Source organism: Macaca mulatta, chromosome 15 (genome assembly GCF_049350105.2).
Source record: "Macaca mulatta isolate MMU2019108-1 chromosome 15, T2T-MMU8v2.0, whole genome shotgun sequence".
NCBI lineage: Eukaryota > Metazoa > Chordata > Mammalia > Primates > Cercopithecidae > Macaca > Macaca mulatta.
The window spans coordinates 60,133,792-60,155,202 of record NC_133420.1 but is presented as its reverse complement, the minus strand read 5'-3'; the positions used below and the strand labels follow the sequence as shown (position 1 = coordinate 60,155,202).

General features: G+C 46.2%; 2 protein-coding genes across 3 annotated transcripts in view; both read right to left on the bottom strand.

Moving 5' to 3' along the window:
- TBC1D2 (TBC1 domain family member 2) overlaps positions 1–11,680 on the bottom strand; it is a 62,719-nt gene extending 51,039 nt beyond the window's left edge. The window contains exons 1-2 of one of the 2 annotated variants that reach the window (XM_001113411.5): positions 10,399–11,521; positions 6,971–7,112 (exon numbers count right to left, since the gene is read on the bottom strand). In XM_001113411.5, coding sequence (XP_001113411.2) covers positions 6,971–7,112; positions 10,399–10,761 — 505 coding nt within the window. In that variant the 5' untranslated portion in view covers positions 10,762–11,521. Of the gene's footprint in view, positions 1–6,970; positions 7,113–10,398 lie in introns of both variants that reach the window. The other variant, XM_001113321.5, reaches the window with a different exon arrangement.
- Positions 1–21,411, bottom strand: part of TRIM14 (tripartite motif containing 14) — a 288,671-nt gene that overhangs the window by 170,963 nt on the left and 96,297 nt on the right. The gene's annotated exons all lie outside the window — the stretch shown is intronic.

Here is a 21,411-nt window from a genome sequence, read left to right as displayed (position 1 = left end):
TCTAACTTGGGAATAGGTTAAGTATATCAGAATGTCTTCATATAATAGAATATTAATCATTCAAAAACTATGTGAATAAATACTTATAAACAGGGAAACTTGTATGGAATATGATATTAAGTGGAAAAAGCCAGATTAAAAAAACCTGGAAGGCTAGGTGCTATGGCTCACACCTGTAATCCCACCACTTTGGAAGGCTGAGCCAGGTGGGTCACTTGAGCCGAAAATTTGAGACCATCTGGGCAACATGGCAAAACCCCATCTCTACAAAAAACAGAAAAATTAGCCGAGTGTGGTGGTGCATGCCTGTAGTCCCAGCTACTCAGGAGGCTGAGGTGGGTGGATCGCTTGAGCCCAGGAGGTGGAGGTTGTAGTGAGGTGAGATGGTGCCACTGCACTCCAGCCTGGGCAACAAAGCAAGATCTTGTCTCAAAAAAATAAAAAAAATAAAAAAATAAAAAAATAAAAAATTGGCGTTATAGTATTATCTCAATTGTACAGAAAAAGTCTCAAAGAAATATACTCCGCAATCTTTTTTTTTTTTGAATTAAATAATCTAATTTCAAATATTAATTACAATTTTAGGAAAATAACTTTGAGTAAGTGATTTAAAAGGCAGGGACAGGCTTCTCTGTAAAATTATTTCCAATCCCAGGACCATTTCTGGGCTTTTTCTCTCTCCCAGTGTAGAGAATCTTGGAGATTGCTGGGAGGCAGTAAGGTGGTGTGTTCTATGCATCGTGAAGATGTTTAATACTGTGATGACCGAGCAGAATCTAATATTCTTGGCCCTTGTGCTCCCAAGCACTATACTCCGCAATCTTAATAGTGGTTTCAGCTGCGTGATGGGATTTGCAGTGAGCAGGCTATTCTCATTGTATTTTACTGTTTTTTCCAAATTTTCTACGTAAACATGGGTTACTTTATAAACAGAAAAAGAATATGTATTTATCAAAAATAGATGTTTATACAGAGATTTTTAAAACACAGGCAAATATTAGGGTCACATTACTGAGTATCAAAAAACAAAGTAGGACATTTTATATTACTATATGATCTGAAACATGTTTAAATAAAAGGCAGGCAGGAGATCATAACATAAGGTTAATACTGGCTGCCTCTGGGCGATAGGATTATAGGTTCTTTTTCTTTTTAGTGTTCCAAATGTTCTGTGTAAACAGTGATTCTTCTACAGTGAATGACTTCAAGATGTTTAATGTTAAGCAAGCTTTCAAGGCCAAGGAAATTATCCGAAGTATAAGAGAGGGGAGGTGAAATATTTAGAAATTAACTTTAAGTGTTAGAAAAAGGAGAAAAGAGCCAGGACCACTTACGGGTTGGTATAAGCTTGATTAGACAGCCCCTGAGACCTACCAGGGCAGCAGACACTTTCCACTTGGAACCCTCTTACTGGGAGATTGAAATATTTAGGAGTGGAGATTTGTTTATGCACTATATCTGCAAAAAGGGTGTGGGTATAAAAATATTAAATATAATGATGGGGGCCAGGGGAAGCTGTTCAACCTACCTAAAAGAAACTTTGCAGTAGTTCAAACAACAACAGACAGTATATTTGTAAATTCCTAACAGGCTCCGTCAGATCTGGCAGGCAGGCCAGCACTCTCCTCAAATGCCACATCTTTGAGGTCCTCCCTTCCATGAATCCTCTCACCAAACACAGACTGGGTGTTCACCCTGAGGCTTGTGAGTGTGGCTGGAGAAAGAGAAGAATCAAAGCAGAAACTCACAGCCTAAGGAGTAGGGAAGGGGAAGAAGTACACACCCGGGGAACCCCAGGTGCTGGGTTGGGGCAGTTCTGGGAGGTGGAGACAGAGTCTTTCCAATCCAGGTGAGGGAAAACTTCCTGGAGGAGGGGCACTGCAGCTGGGCCTTAAGGACTGGGGTTGATTGGAACCTGCAGGAGGAACCAGGAAGGCTCTTTCTGTGCAGAGCATACAGGCAACGGGTTTCAGACCCAGAACTGAGTTTGCGGGGAGGAAGCCTGGGGAGATGGGGTGGGGAAGGCCAAATAGAAGCGGGTGTGGGTAAGTGGCTGGATCTCATCACGATGGAAACCAGAGCCCCCAGGGGTTTGAGCAGGGGGCTGAAGAACCAAACCTGGCTTTGGGTAGAAGATATGTAGCCGGGCCCTGTTTCTGTGGGGAGGGTGCTGTGACCTGGTTGCAAATCACTTAAAACAAACAAACAAACAACACAAAAAACAAGGGCCAGGTGCGGTGGTTTATGCCTGTAATCCCAGTATTTTGGGAGGCCAAGGTGGGCCGATCACCTGAGGTCAGGAGTTCAAGATCAGCCTGGCCAACATGGGAAAACCCGTCTCTACTAAAAATACAAAAATAAACTGGGCATGGTGACATGTGCCTGTAATCCCAGCTACTCCGGAGGCTGAGGCAGGATAATCGCTCCAACCTGGGAGGCGGAAGTTGCAGTGAGCAGAGATCACGCCACTGCACTCCAGCAGCCTGGGTGACAAGGCAAGACTCCGTCTCAAAAAAAAAAACAAAAAAACAAAACCTAACAAACAAACAAAAACAAGAAGGATACTCTCTACCTTGTCTCCTTCAGAGTTAATGTATACAAAAATGTTTAAAAAGCCATAAAGCCGGGCCGGGAGCGGTGGCTCACGCCTGTAATCCCAGCACTTTGGGAGGCCAAGGCGGGTGGGTCACAAGGTGAGGAGATTGAGACCATCCCAGCTAACATGGTGAAACCCCATCTCTACTAAAAACACAAAAAAGTTAGCCAGGTGTGGTGGCACGTGCCTGTAGTCCCAGCTACTTGGGACGCTGAGGCAGGAGACTTGTTTGAACCCAGGAGGCAGAGCTTGCTGTGAGCAGAGATCGTGCCACTGCACTCCAGCCTGGGCAACAGAGCGAGCCTCTGTCTAAAAAAAAAAAAAAAAAAAAAAAAAAAGAAAAAAAAAAAAGCCATAAAGCCCTATATTGTTGGACTCACATCTTTCAAAGTAGCCGGTAAGCCACACTCTGAGCTGATTCAAAATAAATAAAATTTTCTTATTTATCAATACTTTAACCATCTTATTCTCTTTCATTCAAAGCAAACCAAAAAAACTTAACAGTTTTTCTAAGATTTTGATATCTTAGCAGTACTTCCCTAACTGCTAATATCTGTTTTCTTGTAAGTGCCACCCATGGCCCTAGATCAACTCTGAGACTACATAGAGCCAAGTCCTGGGGGTTGCCATCCTGGTGGGTTTTACCAATGAGGAAATAGCCACTCAGAGAGCGTGAGTTTTGTGGCCAAAGTCAAAGCTAGCATGCGACACCGTTATAGACTCAAACACAGTCCCCACTTTTGCTTTTCCCACTAAACCGCGTGGCTTATCAGAGCAGCCTTTCTAACAAGCAGGTCGTCTAAGACAGGAGGGGCTACCCAAGAAGGCACAAGCCCCCAGTGCAAAGGAGTGTGCAAGGCACGGGCGGCACATGATGGCGATGTCCCAACAGAGACCAGCGCTTCCCGCAGGAGGCAGAATCAATGACCTGAGACTGTAGTCTGGGGCACCCTGGAGAAATGCCCTCCGTGAGTGACCACACAGAGGATTTTCAGCAGCATTTATTTGTAATTCTCCTTTTGCGTAAGCTCTGACGGTTGCCCCACGTCCACTGGGAAGAAGTCACTGCCTAGACAAAGAAAGGGCCTGGCCCAGGAGATCACTGCCTCCCTAGAGGGCCCTGGATAAGTGCCTGGCTGCCCCTCCGCTTTGGGAGGGCAGGTTATGAGTCTCTGCAGCCTGGGGTGTGAATTTCAGCACTGACATTTTCTTACTACATGACTCAGGACAGGTCTCTTGACCTCTGAGCCTTAGTTTCCTGGTCTATGAAATGGAAACAGCAGTAACTACCCTATAAAATTATTGTGAGGATTAAATAAGATGATGCATGTAAAGTGTTGGGGCAGCAGGCATATTTCAGGATGGTACACATTTATGCAGGTCCTTTGTAAACTGTAGCTTACTGTGGCAACTTGCTATTCTTATTATTATAAATCTCGTGGGTTCCCTTTGATCTTTCTTGGCTCTGCAGAGACCGTTGTTTAGGTAAAGTATAAAATGAAGTTGTAAATGCTTAAAAGCAGGAGAGAACATGCCTTGCAGATTGCTCAAGAGCAGTGACGAGACACTTTTTACCAGGAATCTCTGACTCAAAGTCAGACATGGGTCAGGAGGTTTTCAATGGCCCTGGAGTGGGCCGCTGCTTCCTCAGGAAGGGTGGAGGCGGCCGAGGTGGGGCAGCCTGCTCCACATGGCTAATCCAGGCCTTGCTGACTTGCCCAAGACACCAGAAACATCTTTCTAGGTGGGCTAGGAAGGTTATGCCAGGCTCTGGGTCTGGGAGGAGAGTGCAGGCTTGCTGCAAGGCGAGGAAAGGCTTCAAGAGAAGCTCACGTCCCTGCTTCCTGAGTCTCAGGCAGCATCCTCCTCGGGAGACTGGAACCCAGGTCATCACAGCAACTCCATCCCCTTCTCCAATGCCCACAGCAGGGGCTGGCCTGGAAGAGGCCCACCATGTGTGCTGAAGCAAAGCCGCAGAATTAAAGAACCTGCAACAGGTTCGCCACAGCAGAAGAGGGCTGAGGATCCCAGAGCCATGCTTTCACAATCTGCTTCTTCAAATTTCAGTTAAGACACGCAGGAATTCTATTATTGCAGAGGTTTCTCCTGGCCTCTAGTCTGACGCTGACCTTTGCAGCGGCATCAACCCAGGCTGCAGTTTTCTACAAAACCAGGGTTGTCTGGCTCCCTGGCGGATGGGGAGTGGGGGCTGGAGGAGAATGCAGAAGCAAAGAAACCCTTCAAAAGAAACTCCAAAGAAATTCCTAATGATTATTAAGAATGAAAGGAACAGTTATTATAATAGTGATAGCATATATATGTTTGTATATATACTATTATGATAGTAATAGTATGAGTGTATTCTATGCACAGACATATACACATAGAATAACAAGATTATTAAGACAACTCCCATGTATTGAGCACTTACTACGTGCCTGAGGTTATGCTAAGGGGTTTACATTCCTTTCCTCATTTAATTATAAGGTTTAGTGTATTGCCTTACACATTCACTCCACAAATATCCAATGTGCCAGGCAGGACACCAGGGAGGTGATACAGGCAACAAAAAAAAAAGGTCCCCACCCTTAAGGGGAATGGGTGGAGATGGACAAGGACAGGGGTAATTATTAATAGAACACAATGGAACAGGTCTCCCTTGAAGTGTGTGAAAAAAGTGTTGAGGGCCCAGAAAGAATCCAGCTGACAAAGTCTGAGAAGGCTTCCAGGAGGAGGCTGGCAAGAGGAGGAGGCAATGCTGGAGCTTGGCCATAGAGAATAAGCAAGAACTTGCCAGGCAAAGGAGAGAGAGAGCAGAGACTCTGCCGAAGCATCAAGCCCAAGGCGGCGACTGGGGAAGCAGGCAGAGGTGAGATCAGGAGGGATAAGCCCTGAGCACAGGAGTCGGGTTGGGGGTGGCCTTGGATGGCAGTGACGGGTTCAGATTCTCATTTAAGAAAGCTCACTCAGGCTGCAGAGAAGGGGAAGGGTTCTGGCACAGGCCTCCACATGGGGACACTGGGGAGGAGACTGCTGTGACTTTGAGAGATGAGGTCTGACCTGGGCAGTGGTGGCGAGAAAGACCTGAGTCTGATGTGTGGGTCAGAGGGCAAAAATGGCCAGCACAGTGATTGACTGGACTCACTGGCTGGAATTGAGGAAGGGTGGAAGGCAACTCCTAGTGGGTACACGGCGGGAAATCTACCGAGAGGAGGGAAGGAAAACGAGAAGAAGGGTTGGGGCAGATGTATTCAGCTTTGGACATGCAAAGCACCCAGGTACAGAGGTCTGGGGGTACCTTGTAACAAGTCCTGCCCTTGCCTATTTGGCCTCCCTGTCAACTGAACATGCAGCACTTTAGACACTCTGTGGCTTTGTACTGGGGCCTGATTTTCCATGTTCTTGCAGGGGCAGCTGTGAGGTGGTCCATACTGATCCTAAAACCTGCCAATCATGTTCCTGGCTGCAGCATGGGGGTGGGAGGGTGTGGTCTCCTGACTCCTCCACGTTGGGATGATACAGGATTTGGGATCAAGAAACTTGATTCGTGAGTCATCTTGGAGGAAAGGATCCTATCTTATGGGAACACCAGCGATAAAAATCATTGATCTGGCCGGGCGTGGCGGCTCAGGCTTTAATCCCAGCACGTTGGGAGGCTCAGGCGGGTGGATCACGAGGTCAGGAGTTCAAGACCAGCCTGGCCAAGATGGTGAAACCCTGTATTTACTAAAAATACAAAAATTAGCTGGGCATGGTGGCACGTGCCTGTAATCGCAGCTACTTCAGAGGCTGAGGCAGAGAATTGCTTAAACCTGGGAGGTGGAGGTTGCAGCGAGCTGAGATTGCGCCATCGCTCTCCAGCCTGGGCAACAGAGCGAGACTCCATCTCAAAAAAAAAAAAAAAAAAATCGCTGATCTACCCAACTCATGACACAAATCTACAACATTGCATTTTCTTATTAACCCTCCTCACGGCAATTCTGTGAAAGTTTGATTTATTGAGTCATCGTAATAATAGCTCACTTTTATTGGGTTCTGACCATGTGCAGGCATTGTTCTAACCATTTTAGGTATATGAATTCATTTAATCCTCATAACATCCCTAAGAAGTAGGGATAATTTATAAACCTCATCTTATGGGGAAGGAAACAAGCTCAGAAAGGCTAAACAACTTGCCTAAAATTATATAGGACTAGGATTTGAACCCAGGCAGCCTGGCCTCAGCCCAGATTCTTGCCCTAACTAATCCTGAGTCATATCCCTGGCTCTCTGCTTCCTTAGCAGAGGGCTCCTCCCGCTCACTCCCAGCAGGAGGGTAAAGGCTTAATCACCAGAGCCCTGGGTGTGCAGGCAGGAGGGTAGCCCATTGGGTACCTAGCTCGAGGTGCAGGGCAGGCCCATTCCCAGCCAGGGCGGCATCAGGGGCGGCGGGAGGTGCTGGCGGGCTGTTGTGGAACTCCCAGCGCTTCATCTGCAGCTGCTGCAGCCAGTACAGCATCACTTGCTTGGTGGCGGCCTGAGAAGCACAAGGATTAGTTGGCAAGGCCCTGTGCCTGCAGGGTGGCACTGGGTGTGGGAAGAGGGGAAGGTTGTGGGAGGCTTAGGAATGCTCTCTTTCCCAGGAAAAAAAAAAAGGATCACTGTAGGTATGTATGCTTCCTGGCCACAGAAGATCATCAGGCTCTGATCTCCCACTCAGAGGTTCCTTAGCTGCTCTGGGCCTCAGTGTCCTCATCTGTACTCTGGTGACAATAAGACTCATTGCGTAGGGCAATGATGAGGATGAAATGAGACAAGGGTATCACACAGTCCCTGACACACAGTAGGTGCTCAAAATGTGCTCACTGGATAGAGGAATTTGGAGGTGCTGTGAGAGAGGGGAGGTGCACTGAATTCTGATTTGGGTGGGGTCCTGGTACCATCACTATCTCGCAGGTGAGACAGTATCTCACCTGTGTGACATCTCCAAGTCTTTGCTGCCTTTTGTGGAATGGGAGTAATCCTTCTTGCCTTGGGGATGCACCGGAATCATGGATATGAATGGGGACTGGAAAGCCACATGTACATGGTGACGACATGGTGGCACCTTCCAGGTGCTCTGGCCCTCCAAACAAGTTCTTGGTAAATGCTGGTCATTAGTCTCCCAGCACTGGCTGGTGGCTGGTCCAAGCATCCACTTTCACATCCAGTAACTCCTGGATTCTTCAGGAGGGAGGCAAGGCAGGAGCCCTTTCTATAGATGGAGAAACTAAACCTCTGAAGTCGCCCAGGCATGTGGTGATAGAACTGGTCCCAAAACCCTGGTCTATAAGTTGGATTTTATGGCCAGGAGATTAGTGGCTTCATAAAGAAGGCCTGAGATCAGTTGAGGTGGGCTGCAGAAGATGGACAGCTCACCGGGCATGGGTGGGAATTCTCACAGAGCTGCCTGCAATCAAGGCCGCATGAGAATAGCAGCAGGCTACATGGCAACAGAGGCAAGCTCACGGTCTCAGGGGCTCACTGGTGTGCACTGTGCCGGGGTGGGGGTTGGGGGTGGTCTGTGAAAGAAACCGTCAGGCTGTCATGCAGGTACCAATAGGACACATGATGCCCACCAGTGTTCTCTTTCCATACACTCTCCCAGAGAGACCACAGCACCTCCCAGGTTTTCCCCATGACCTTAATGCTGATGAGCTCCAGCCAAACCCAAATACCCCATTTTATTAATTCATTTGACAAGGGTATACTAAGCACTGACATATGTGTCAGAGATGGTGCTAGGCACTGAATACAGGGGTGAGCCAACACACATGGTCCCTGGCCCCTTGGAACTTGAGAGTCTCCTGCAGGGGACATGTACCTGGATGTTCCACGGGCTCCTCATCCTGAGTTTCCTCCTGTCAGTGACTGACCCAACCAGGCAGTCAGCCAGTTACTCCAGCCACTCCTGACATCTCCCCCATTCTACTTCCCTACTATCCCGAGCCACCTCCATTGTCCCCCTCCCCACAGCCACAGATCTAGTTCAGCTGTCACTCTCTCCTGATCACCTTCTGATGGGCTCCCTGAGTACCAGCCTTGCCCTTCCCTTAGTTTCTTCTCTACCCAATAGTCAGACTGGGCTTTTGCTACTTGGCCTAACTCGCCCTCAGGCTCTGCTCTTCAACTCCATCATTTGGGCCCCTCTGTCTTTCTGGCTTATGTGATTTGCCTGGACACTCGGGGCTGTATCACGGTTCCCTACGTTTGCTCACGTGCTCTCTTGGCCTGGAATACCTTTCTCCCTCTTGTCTGCTTGCCACCTATTTCTTTTCTGAAGCCTCGGGTGTGTCCTTCCTCCAGATGCTTTTTAGGCTAGCCCCTTCCACTCGGTGGAAATGACTCCTCCTGTCACCACACCTTCTTGCAGAGACTTACCACAGTGTCTCTACAGAACATTTTAGGGTTCATGCAGGTTCTCCACCAGTCTCTCCCACCAGACTTTAAGCTGTCTGAGAACCAGGGGCAGAGGTGCTTTAGCTCCACACCCCAGAGCCTAGCGCAGAGCCAGGAACAATGGAATAGTATTATAAAGACCATGTGTTGGAGACCCTCTATACAGCAGTCAACCTGTGGAAGAGACACATAGACCCAGGAACCACATGACCTCGTAAATGCCTTCCCTGGCCAGGGATTCCTGAGTTTCATTATTTTAACCAAGTGCCCCAGCCTGGTCACCAGCCATCCCAGTCAGTAAAGGGGAACTGAACCCGGGGGCATCCACAGATACCCACTTAGCTGGAGGTGGGGTTGGAGGGGTGGAAAGATGGGGATGGGGTGGGGAAGGCTATCTCCTGGCACATTCTTCTCTGATGCCCATAGAACACTTAGCCCAGATCTGTCTTTCCAATTAAATTATGAGACACCTCCTCTTGACATGAGCACTCTGACCTTGGTTCCATCACCTTGTGTGTGCACGTGTGTTTATTCAACAAAAAATTATTAAGTACCCCACTAGGTACCAGGCTGTATTCTAGGTGATGAAATTAATTCAACAATTTGTACATGCCTGTGATGTGTCAAATGCTTACAAACCACCTAGGTTCTGAGAGGTAAAGCAACTTGTCCAAGGTCACACAGCTAGTAAGTAGCAAATGTACAATTTGAATGCAAGCCTGTCTGATTTCAGAGAATGTGGCCTTTCTACTGCTTCAGGCTTTCTCAGTTAAACGTGACGATAAAACAAAACCTACCCCTTGCTGCTGATAGGAAAACAGGTTTAGGCATGCCTAGATGAACAATCTAGGTTGACTAGTGAAACCTAAGTGTTTATCTTACCAATCCCTGCCAATCTCTTCTCAGCATTTACTGACCTTGGCCAAAACATCAAGAAACGGGAATCAGAATCCTGGCCTTGAGAGAGGATTGCAAAGACCATATTTTGACTTCCTTAGGTCCCAGGTAAGAAAGTTAAGGTAACTGCACTGTCAGGCACACCCAAAAGTAAAAGTTTTGATTCAGTAGTGAGAGGTCTGAGAGGTAGAAAGACTACGGGATTCCAAGCTACCCCACTCTCTAGATGCATGACCTCGGGCCAGTCCTTTCATCTCCCTCTAACTCAGTTTCTTGATCCGTAAAATGGGTCTGTCGTCCCTGCCTTGTGGGAACCCAATGAGGAAATGGGTGGGAATGCACTTTGCAAAGCACAAAGTTCTTTGAACACGTCGGTGACGACAGTTCCAATCAATTTACTGTGTCCACCACACACTCGCGCCCAGCCGTACCCTGCCAAAAGGGGACCTCACGCCGCTGGGAAGGAGAAAGTCCTTCCAGGAATTTACCTTCAGGGTCATAACCCGGCTGGGAGTCTTGATTTCGAAGATCCCCTCCTCACCGTCCGCCTTGCAGTCAAACACTGCACTGGAGAGGTCGATGCTGTCCAAGGGATTAGCATCCTGCGCGGTCCGCGAATAATACAGTTGACATTTCCTTTCGTCGTAGAAGAACCAGCGGGATTTCCAGCCCCGGATGGGCCCTTTGCCGCCGAACTTACTTAAATACCCACAGAGTTTCTTGGCCTCCAGGGACCGGGCGCAGTCCCCCGATTCTTCCTCCAGAGGCGGCGCCTGTGGGTCCCTGGCAGACTCGTCGGACCCAGGGACAGAGGAGCTGGACTCCCGGGCGTTCTCCCCGGCGCCCTCCATCGCTGCCAGCCGGAGACCGCGGAGGGACGAGGAGTCCACGGGACCACCAGGGACAAATCTCGGAGACTCGGCGGGCAGCTTCCCAAAGGGAGACACCTGGGCGGGGGCGGGGCCGGCGGCGGACCCGCCCCCAGTACGCCACAGGGTCGGGACTGGGTGCGGTGCGTGCGACTGAAAGACCGCAAGCCCAGCTTACAGCGGATGGCCACGCCCCTCCACCGCCAGGCCACGCCCCCGCGGCGCTCACTCGGCTCCCCGCAAGGCCCGGTTGCTTCCGGCTTTTTCTCTGCGCCAGTTAGCCATCTTTACTGAGGGCGGCAGTGCTGCCTGGCTTCAGGTTAAAGTAGTGGCGGCACTGAGGTTAACCGCGGGCAGAGAAGCCTGTCCCTGGCTACGCTTCCCTGGTAGTTCGCATAGTCACCTAGAAAGATGGCGCTTTCTGGCACCCCATGGGCTGCTTGTTCCCTCCCTGTGCCGCGCGGGGCACCGTCGGACGGCGCATCTCGCGGCCATTGGCTGAAAGGAACACCGCTGGGAGGCCCCACTTCGGCGCCGCCCGGGCAGTGCGGCTCCGGAGCTGTCTGCCACTCTTCTCCCCGGTGTTCCTTCAGCCCCGTCAATGACGCCGCAGACGGCCTTCTTATCCCTCGTCTGACCGCAGTGGCCTCCCCAGCTCTGTCCTGGCTCCCATTCGCCTCCTGACAGCGCTGGTCGCGTTGCTTGGGCGCCCAGGCGCAGCCGCTGCGCTGCGGAAACCTAGTGCCACTCCCGGGGCGTAGTTGGGTGCATTACATTTGTTTATTTTTATTTTGTTATTGCTATTATTATTTTTAGAGACGGTCTGGGTCTGTCACCCAGGCTGGAGTGCAGTGGCGCGAGATCAGAGCTCACTGCAGTCTCAGCCTCCCGGGCTCAAGCCATCCTCCCGCCTCAGTCTCCCGAGTAGCTGAGACCGCAACTGCGCACTACCACACCTGGCTAATTTTTAAACAGTTTTTTGCAGAGGGGGGTGTCTTGAACTCCTGGCCTCAAGCGATTCTCCTGCCTCGGCCTCCCAAAGTGCTGGAATTACAGGCGAGAGCCACCGTGCCCGGCTGTTTTGTAAATAAAGAATTTAGGGTTTGACTAACTCGCTCAACTTCTGCCTCATTTTACCTGTTTCCCCTTAAACTTCTCCCCTTCCTTCCTAAGGCGCGTTTCTCCATTAGGGCTGCGGAGCCCAATTCCGTCCATTTCTCTTTAGGAGCTTCATTCTGCCTTTCTCTTGCCCTTTGTTCAGCCCCTCCTCTTACTTCATCGTCTCCCCCCTCAGCCATCGTTAGCGAGACCCTCGTGTGCACTCAGTGATCCTGACAAGAAGCACGTTGGGGGTAAAGGCGAGGGCTCTGGAGTCTCTTTGCATAATTTTCAGATTCCCACTCTGCAATATTGAGTGATTTACTCAACCTAAAAATGGAGATAATAACACTTCTCCCCACCCACCCCCCACCCGCCGCCAGACAGCTTTACGGTGAAGCTAATGAAATTTATGTTCACTTGCATGGGTCGCTGGGATTTGTAGTCTAACAGGTGTAAAGTTGCAACCAGGGAGCATTTCTCCTAAATGCCAGAGAGCTCTTCATTTGTTTTTTTGTTTTGTTTTGTTTTTTCGTTTTTTGTTTGGTTTTTTTCTTTTTTTTGAGACAGAGTCTCTCTCTGTCGCCCAGGCTGGAGTGCAGTGGCGCAATCTCGGCTCACTGCAAGCTCTGCCTCCCGGGTTCACGCCATTCTCCTGCCTCAGCCTCCCAAGTAGCTGGGACTGCAGGCGCCTGCCACCACGCCCGGCTAATTTTTCGTATTTTTAGTAGAGCCGGGGTTTCACCGTGTTAGCCAGGGTGGTCTCGATCTCTTGACCTCGTGATCCGCCTGCTTCGGCCTCCCAAAGTGCTGGGATTACAGGTGTGAGCCACCGCGCCCGCCCTTCATTTGTTATCATTTATAATTTATTTTGTCATTCTAAATAACCATCGTACCTAATTTTGTGTATAATTTTGTAATTTTTTTAAAACCAGAAGACCCTTAATACTGTTTAATTCCAATCCCCACAAAACCTGGATCTACACCTGTCTACCCTTAGAGTTGTTTTGATAATTAAGTAAAATAATACGTGTGAAGCTCTTAGCACAGAATGTGGGACAAATTATTTCTTTTCTTTTCTTTTTTTCTTTTCTTTTCTTTTTTTCTTTTCTTTTCTTTTCTTTTTTTTTTTTTTTTTTTTTGAGACAGAGTTTCGCTCTTGTTGTGCAGGGTGGAGTGCAATGGCGCAATCTCGGCTCACTGTAACCTCCGCCTCCTGGGTTCAAGTGATTCTCCTGCCACCGCACCCAGTCAGTTTCTTTTCTATTTTTTTTTTTAATTTTATTTTTTTGATACAGAGTCTCGCTCTGTCGCCCAGGCTGGAGTGCAGTGGCACAATCTCCAATCCCCATTCTCCTGCCTCAGTCTCCCGAGTAGCTGGGATTACAGACATGTGCCACCACACTCAACAAATTTTTGTAGTTTTAGTAGAGACGGGGTTTCACCATGGTCTCGATCTCCTAACCTTGTGATCCACCCGCCTCAGCTTCCCAAAGTGCTGGGATTACAGCCATGAGCCACAGTGCCTGGCCCCATTCCTGATTTTTAAAACCTCTTTTTTTTTTTGAGACGGAGTCTCACTCTGCCGCCCAGCCTGGAGTGCAGTGGCGCGATCTCGGCTCACTGCAAGCTCCGCCTCCCGGGTTCTCGCCATTCTCCTGGAGCCTCAGCCTCCTGAGTAGCTGGGACTACAGGCGCCCGCCACCTCGCCCGGCTAATTTTTTTTTTTTGTATTTTTAGTAGAGACGGGGTTTCACCCTGGTCTCGATCTCCTGACCTTGTGATCCGCCCGCCTCGGCCTCCCAAAGTGCTAGGATTACAAGCGTGAGCCACCGTGCCCGGCCTTAAAACCTCTTAATAAAACAAACGGCATACCTTATTTGTTCTAGGTTTTCTAGCTAGGCTATGATAAGTGTTTGAAAGAATAATTATAATTACAAATATATTACATATATCAGAAAAACTCAAGTGATGGCCTGCTTTAAAAAACTGTGCGAATGTGTATAGATGTCTCCAGCAGCAAACAAATGGAAAATATAATGGACAACATCCCTTACATAAATGACTTACATAATGAATACCTTATTGCTTTATAGTAGGATATAAGACAAAACAAATATGTCCCTGAGTGGGAAGAGTTAATATTGTAAAGATGCCACATTCCTCAAATTAATCCATACAGTTAATACATTTTCAATCAAACTATCGATAGGGTTTTTTTGTTTTTTTGAGACAGAATCTTGCTCTGTCACCCAGGCTGGAGTGCACTGGAGCGATCTTGGCCCACTGCAACCTCTGCCTCCTGGGTTCAAGCTATTCTCAGCCTCCCTAGTAGCTGGGACTAGAGGTGGGGCCACCATGCTTGGCTAAATTTTGTATTTTCAGTAGAGATGGGGTTTCACCATGTTGGTCAGGCTGGTCTTGAACTCCTGACCTCAAGTGATCCACCCACTGTGGCCTCCCAAAGTGCTAGCATCACAGGCGTAAGCCACCATGCGCGGCCTCGATAGGCTTTAAAAAAACTTTTTATTTTTGAATAGTTTTAAAAGTTACAAAGACAATGGGAGAATTTCTGTAGACCCTACACCCAGTTTCTCCTAATGTTAACATTTTGCTTAATCCTGGTATGTTTCGCAGAAATAAACATCTAACATTGGTAAAAAATTATTGACAAAACTACAGTCTTTATTTGGATTTTGTCTGTTTTCTACTAATAGCCTTTTTCTGTTCTTCTACTAATAGCCTTTTCCTGTTCCAAGATCCAATTCAAGATTCCATAATTAGTCATGATGTTCCCTTAGTTTCCTCTGCACTGTGACATATTTCTGTTTTTCCTTGTTTTTCATGATCCTGACAGTTTGAAGAATACTAGTCAGGTGTTTTGTAGAATACTATCACTTTGGGTTTGTCTCATGATTTCAATGAGGTTATGTTTTGGGGGAGACTACCATAGAGGTGAAGTGTCTGTCTCATCACAACATCAGAGTACATGATATCTGCATAGTTCCTATACTGTTAAATTGTGTAGTTTAAATTTCCTCATTTTATTTTATTTTATTTTACTTATTATTTGAGACAGAGTCTTGCTCTCTCACCCAGGCTGGAGTGCAGTGACACAATCTCGACTCACTGTAGCCTCCACCTCCCGGATTCAAGCGGTTCTCCTGCCTCAGCTTCCCAAGTAGCTGGGATTACAGGTGCTTGCCACCACACCTAGCTAATTTTTTGTATTTTTAGTAGAGACGGGGTTTCACAATGTTGGCCAGGTTGGTCTCGAACTCCTGACCTCAGGTGATCCACCCACCTTGGCCTCCCAAAGTGCTGGGATTACAGAGGACATCAGCCACCGCTGCCTTCTCACCCAGTGGAAGGGGCAAACAGACTCCCTCAAACTTCGTTTACTAAGGCACTAATCTCATTCATCAGCACTCCACCCTCAAGGCCTAATCACCTGTTACAGACTCTACCTCATAATACTGTCACATTGGGTTTTAGGTTCCAACATATGAATTTTGAGTGGGATGCCAACATTTAGACCATAGCACCATTTATCAAAATAGAGTTTAGGTAAATTAGAGAATTACATAGATAAAGTGAAACTGTAAGATATATGCAATGGAATATCACTCAGGCTTATAAATAATGAGATTTTGACACATGCTACAACATGGATGAACTTTGAGGGCATTACACCAAGCAAAATAAGCCAGATAAAAGGACAAATAAATGATACCATTTGTATTTGGTACCTAGAAGGCAAACTCATAGAGACAGAAGGTATCATAGAGGTTACCAGAGGCTGGGGGAGGGAGGAATGGGGAATTACTGTTTAATGGGTACAGAGTTTATTTTATTTTATTTTTTGAGACAGGGTCACACTGTGTCACCAGTCTGGAGTGCAGTGGCATGATCATAGCTCACCACAGCCTTGACCTCCCAGGCTCAGGTGATCCTCCCACTTCAGCCTCCTGAGTAGCTAGGACTACAGGCACCTGCCACCATTCCCGGGTAAATTTTGTATTTTTAGTAGAGACAGGGTTTTGCCATGTTGCCCAGGCTGGTCTTGAACTCCTGGGCTCAAGTGATCCACTGGCCTCACCCTCCCAAAGTGCTGGGATTACAGGTGTGAGTCACTGTGCCCAGCCAGTTTCTTTTCTTTTCTTTTCTTTCTTTTCTTTTCTTTTCTTTTCTTTTTTTTTTTTTTTTTGATACAGTCTCACTCTGTCACCCAGGCTGGACTGCAGTGGCGTGATCTTGCCTCACTGCAACCTCTACCTCCTGGTTCAAGCAATTCTTTTCCCTCACCCGCCCAAGTAGCTTGGATTGCAGGCGCCCGCCATCACACCTGGATAATTTTTGTATTTTTATAGAGACAGGGTTTCACTATGTTAGCCAGGCTGGTCTCAAACTCCAGACCTCAAATGATCCACCCGCCTTGGCCTCCCAAAGTGCTGGGATTACAGGTGTGAGCCACCATCCCTGGTCCAGAGTTTCTTTTTTTTTTTTTTTTTAATTTACTGAGGTGGGATTGATATACAGAAATTTGTACATATTTAAGTATGCACTTTAATGAATTTGGAGGTAAGTATGTATCTGTGAAACCATCACCACAATTAATGCTATTAACATATAAATCACCTCCAAAAGTTTCCTGTTACTGTTTATTATTATTGTTATTTCGTGATAACACTTAACATATGAGATCTACTCTAAGGACATTTTTAAGTATATGCCATGGTATTGTGATCTCTAGACACCATGCTGTACAGTGGATCTCTAGGACTTGTTCATCCCACATAACTGAAACTATATCCTTTGACCAACACCTCCCCATGTTCTCCCTCCCCTCAGCCCCCGGCAACCACCATTCTACTCTCTGCTTCTCTGAGTCCAACTATTTTAGATTCCTCGCATAAATGGTATCATCTAACATTTGCCCTTCTGTGTCTGGCTCATTTCACTTAGCATAATGTCCTCTAGGTTCATCCATGTTGTCCCAAATCGGCAGAATTTCCTTCTTTTTTAAGAAAAAAAATATACTCGTAAGTATACATCTGTTCCTGTATTTAAGTTGTTTTAAAGTTGAATTTAATTCCTTACCTCAAGAATGGGGATCAGAAATCATTTCTCCCAGCTCCACTTCCATAAAATGCAACCAAGGAGTCACACACAAATAGCAGATTAACTAGGAAGCTTTCTTAGAGAAAGAAAGACACACGTTAAACTCTCTGGTGCTGTAGATATAAGGACACAGACTAGAACTCTATCATTCTCATGCGAAAAAGTTGGAAGGAATAATGCAGGCTTCTCAATGTTTCCACCCTGTTACGGGCGGGAATTGTGCCCCTCTAAATTCATTTGTTAAAGCCTGAGGCCAAGCACGGTGGCTCACACCTGTAATCCCAGCACTTTAAGAAGCAGAGGTGGGCGGATCACTTGAGTTTAGGAGTTTGAGACCAGCCTGGCCAATATGGTCAGGTGAAACGTGGTGAAACCGTGTCTCAACCAAAAACACAAAAATTAGCTGGGTGGCGCGCTCTTGTAACCCCAGCTATTTGGGTGGCTGAAGCAGGAGAATTGCTTGAACCCGGGAGGCGGAGGCTACAGTGAGCTGAGATCATACCACTGCACTCCAGCCTGAGCGACAGAGCAAGATTCTGTCAATAAATAAATAAATAAATCCTAACCCCACAGTACCTTAGAATGTGACTATATTTGGAGATGGGGCCTTCAGAGACATAATTAAGGTAAATGCAATCTGATTAGCGTCCTTATAAGAAGAGATTAGGACACAGACACACAGAAGAAAGCCCATGTGAGGACACATCTATAAGGCAAGGAGGAGGGCTTCAGAAGAAATAAACTCTGCTGACATGTTGATCTTGGACCTCTAGCCTCCCGAAGCGTGAGAGAATACATTTCTGTTGTTTGAGCCACCCAGTCTGTTCCTTGTTATGGCAACCCTAGCAAACTAATACACACCCTAAACAATGGAGTGAGCTTCCTTGGGAAACCCATTCCAGACATAGCCCAAAGTGGCTTAGAGCACCCATGAAATTTATCTGAAGCCTTGTTCTATACACATAAATAAATATGGGTTCATATCAGACAGTTTAGTATAAAATATTTTAAATAAATTTCCAAAAAGCAAAATAGTCCAAGCCTGCCCCCAACCACCTCCATATGAGGACTGGGGAGAGGGGCAGAGCGCATAAGCCTCAGCTGGGGTGTTGGGTGTCAAGAAACCTGGTCACTGAAATTTTCATTTGCCAATTGCAATTTTTAGGGGCCTTGTCTTTCTCATCTGTAAAACAGGGATTATAATATTCCTCAGGGCATCCTGCCAGATGTCTGTGAAGACTGAAAGTAATGATAGAAAAATTTTAGTTCAGTATCCCACATCTGCATCAACACCAACATACTCCGGGTTGCTCCAGTGAAAAAAGAAAATGAAGAAGAAAAAAAAATGCGTTTTAAGTTTAGGGATACTATAAGGGAATCTCTGTTGATCTAGTTGCATCCATTGTTGTATATCCTAACAGATGCACTTCTGGTTATTACATCAAAATATGGTCAACACTCCTCCTCACCTTCTTTTCCTTCTGCTGTGGTAGGATTAGCTGCAAGCAACAGGCTGTCAGAAAGCGACATCTTGTGGCCTTTGTGGGACCTGCCCTCCGGGACACAGTACTTGGTGTTCTCAAACTCTTGTCAAGGGCTTAACAAGAGCACAAAGCACTACTCCCTGTCTACCCAAAACAGGTTATTAATTTGACACCCTTAAATTAAGTATATTTTAAATGTTTGTCTAACCCATTCATTTAGTGAAAGCATGAGAAACTGATTTTCTATCAGCAAAATCATGTATTTGTGTTCAGTAGAAGTTTATTACGTGCACTAATAAAGCATTATACTTCAAACTATTTCGAGTTGTCTTCCATGTCAAAATGTTTTCTTCTCTTACAACAGGATAATTTTAGTTCTTTCACTAATGAAGGAGTAACTTACAGGAATGTGGTTATACAGTTTTATTAAAAATATGTTAGGCTTTCTTGTTAGGAAAATATATACTTCACATCTCTATTTTTTGAATACTATCATTATTAATTATTAGCATTATTTATGTTTATTTGACACATAGGATTTTCAAATACATATGTTTTAAAGAAATTAGGTTCACTTAAAACTGTAAGTCATTTGCAAATGGGATTTCTCGCTGATAGTTTTTCTATAAATATTGATTCAGACAGTGATTATCGGAAACTAGAGGAAAGAGAAAGAGAGTTTAGTTTTGCATGAATACCTCAAAATATAACACGATCTCAGAGGCCAAAATGGTCTCCCCAGGCTACCTGGCAGGATCATTGTAATAAATGACCTCTCTGTCAGTCAAATCTTGCTTGACTGAACATAATGGAAATTCAGTTCCGCATGCCAAGCACAGCATTTAGGTACAGAACCTTGAGCAAAATATCTGACACTGCAGACATTGAACATTCTCCTATTTTATATTCCATCTCAAATTCTGAATGTGAAACAGATTCTGCAGAAGGAACTTCAGTTCCAGAGAAACTTTCTTTTAAAGTTATTGTATATTTTAAGAATGAAACAACATGGGGGCTATTTTTAGTTTAATTTTTATAAATTTATAAACCAGAGAAATGAAAAACTGGACTTCTGTGTTTTATGTTCTTGGCATGCTTGGCAAGAAATGTAGCAAAGTCATTTAATGGGTAGAGAAAAGAAATTTCCATGGGAAATTAGATATCAAATCTTGGCAGTATTTTCCTATATTTTTCTAATGTTTCTGGGTCAGGTCACCTGGATTTGAATTCTGGCTCCATCACTCACTCCATCACTCAAGGTTTACTTGGAGTTAACCTCTCTGTGCCTGAGTTTCTTTGTATAATGATAACACCTATCCCATAGTGTTGTTATGTGACTATGTGAGATAAAACGTGCCAAGTGTTTAGCACAGGAAGCATTTAACAAATGTCAGCTACTAACAATATTATTATGAATTCTAGGAACTTTGCTTTGAGCTAATAGAAAACTCCCAACATTCCTTTGATTCAGGTTATAGTTCAAACTCTTATTTTTATTCCAGGCTAGTTCAAACTCTTGTTTATTTTTATTCCAGGATAGCAGACAAGCTAGTTTTTCTCTCTGGTGCATATTCTGCCTGTTGCTGGTTTCACTAAGTAACAGGAGACTCTATGCTGTCCTAGATAGGAGTCAACTAGATAGTAATGTTCCTTCAACAAGAAATAATGTCCCTTTCAAAATGTAAAATGGCCATTGGCCTGAAGAGGTGGTGTGGTTTCATGATCTGCCAGTGGCAAGTTCAAGGAGCTGCCTTGCTCGTTTCTGTTGAGTTCCCCGGGGTCTCACTACAGAGCTGTGCCTTTTGTTGACCTCTTGTGCTGTTCACACGTGCTACAAATCTCAGGGCAGCTCACAATGACAGAAGGCACAGGGCGAGAGGGAGAAGTGAGGTGAACACAGCTCTGTATCACTGTTTCAAATGAAGGTTGACACCACAGAATGCAACAAAAGCCACTCACTCAAATGCCTACACAGAGAATACAGGTAATAATATATATGAGTTAAGTGGGCTGACTGTAAGGGAAAAAAAGCTCTACAGTGTAGGCAGAATAACAAATGTCAATTGATACTTGGACACTGGGTATTAATAGGGAGTGGCGGAGGCTGTGTGAACCGAAGAACATATGTCCCATATAAAGGAAGCTCTCAGCTCTGTTATGTTTTACAAGAGAACTTTGAAATGCAGGTTTTATTCATACAATGATAATACTAAGAAGAAGCACAAAAACACTTTGTAGGCAAACATTGAACTAGTAAAGAAAACACATCTGCTTCCTTCAAATGACATGTGTATCATCAATTTGCAACCTCTGCAACATGGGTCTTTGGGCTTATCCATTTCAGCCTCTCACCCGTTGCAGGCATTCCCTCTCCAGTCTCCCTGTTGGAACCCTTCCTGTGATGGGCTGGTCCCTTCTTCACCAGGCTCTGCATTCTATTATGTAAACGGTTATGTTTACTGAGCTGATGTTGTCTGTTTGGAATTTGCTGCAGTTTTCCTCCTTTGATCCTTTGGAGAACTGAAGAGTAAAACAGCCTTTTTTTTTTTGAGGCAAAGTCTCGCTCTGTCACCCAGGCTGGAGTGCAGTGGCACGATCCTGGCTCACTACAACCTCCGCCTCCCAGGTTCAGGAGATTCTCCTGCCTCAGTCTCCTGAAGAACTGGGAATACAGGTACACGCCACTACACCTGGCTACTTTTTGTATTTTTGGTAGAGGCGGGGTTTCGCCATGTTGGTTAGGCTGGTTGTAAACTCCTGACCTCGTGATCAACCCGTCTCGGCCTCCCAAAGTGCTGGGATTACAGGCATGAGCCACCGCACTCAGCCAGACAGCCTGTTTTATATATGACGGCTTCCCTAGGAAGTAACCGTTGTCATGCCATACTTCCCCATTACCCCCAAGTCTTCCTTAAACTGTGTCGCCCAT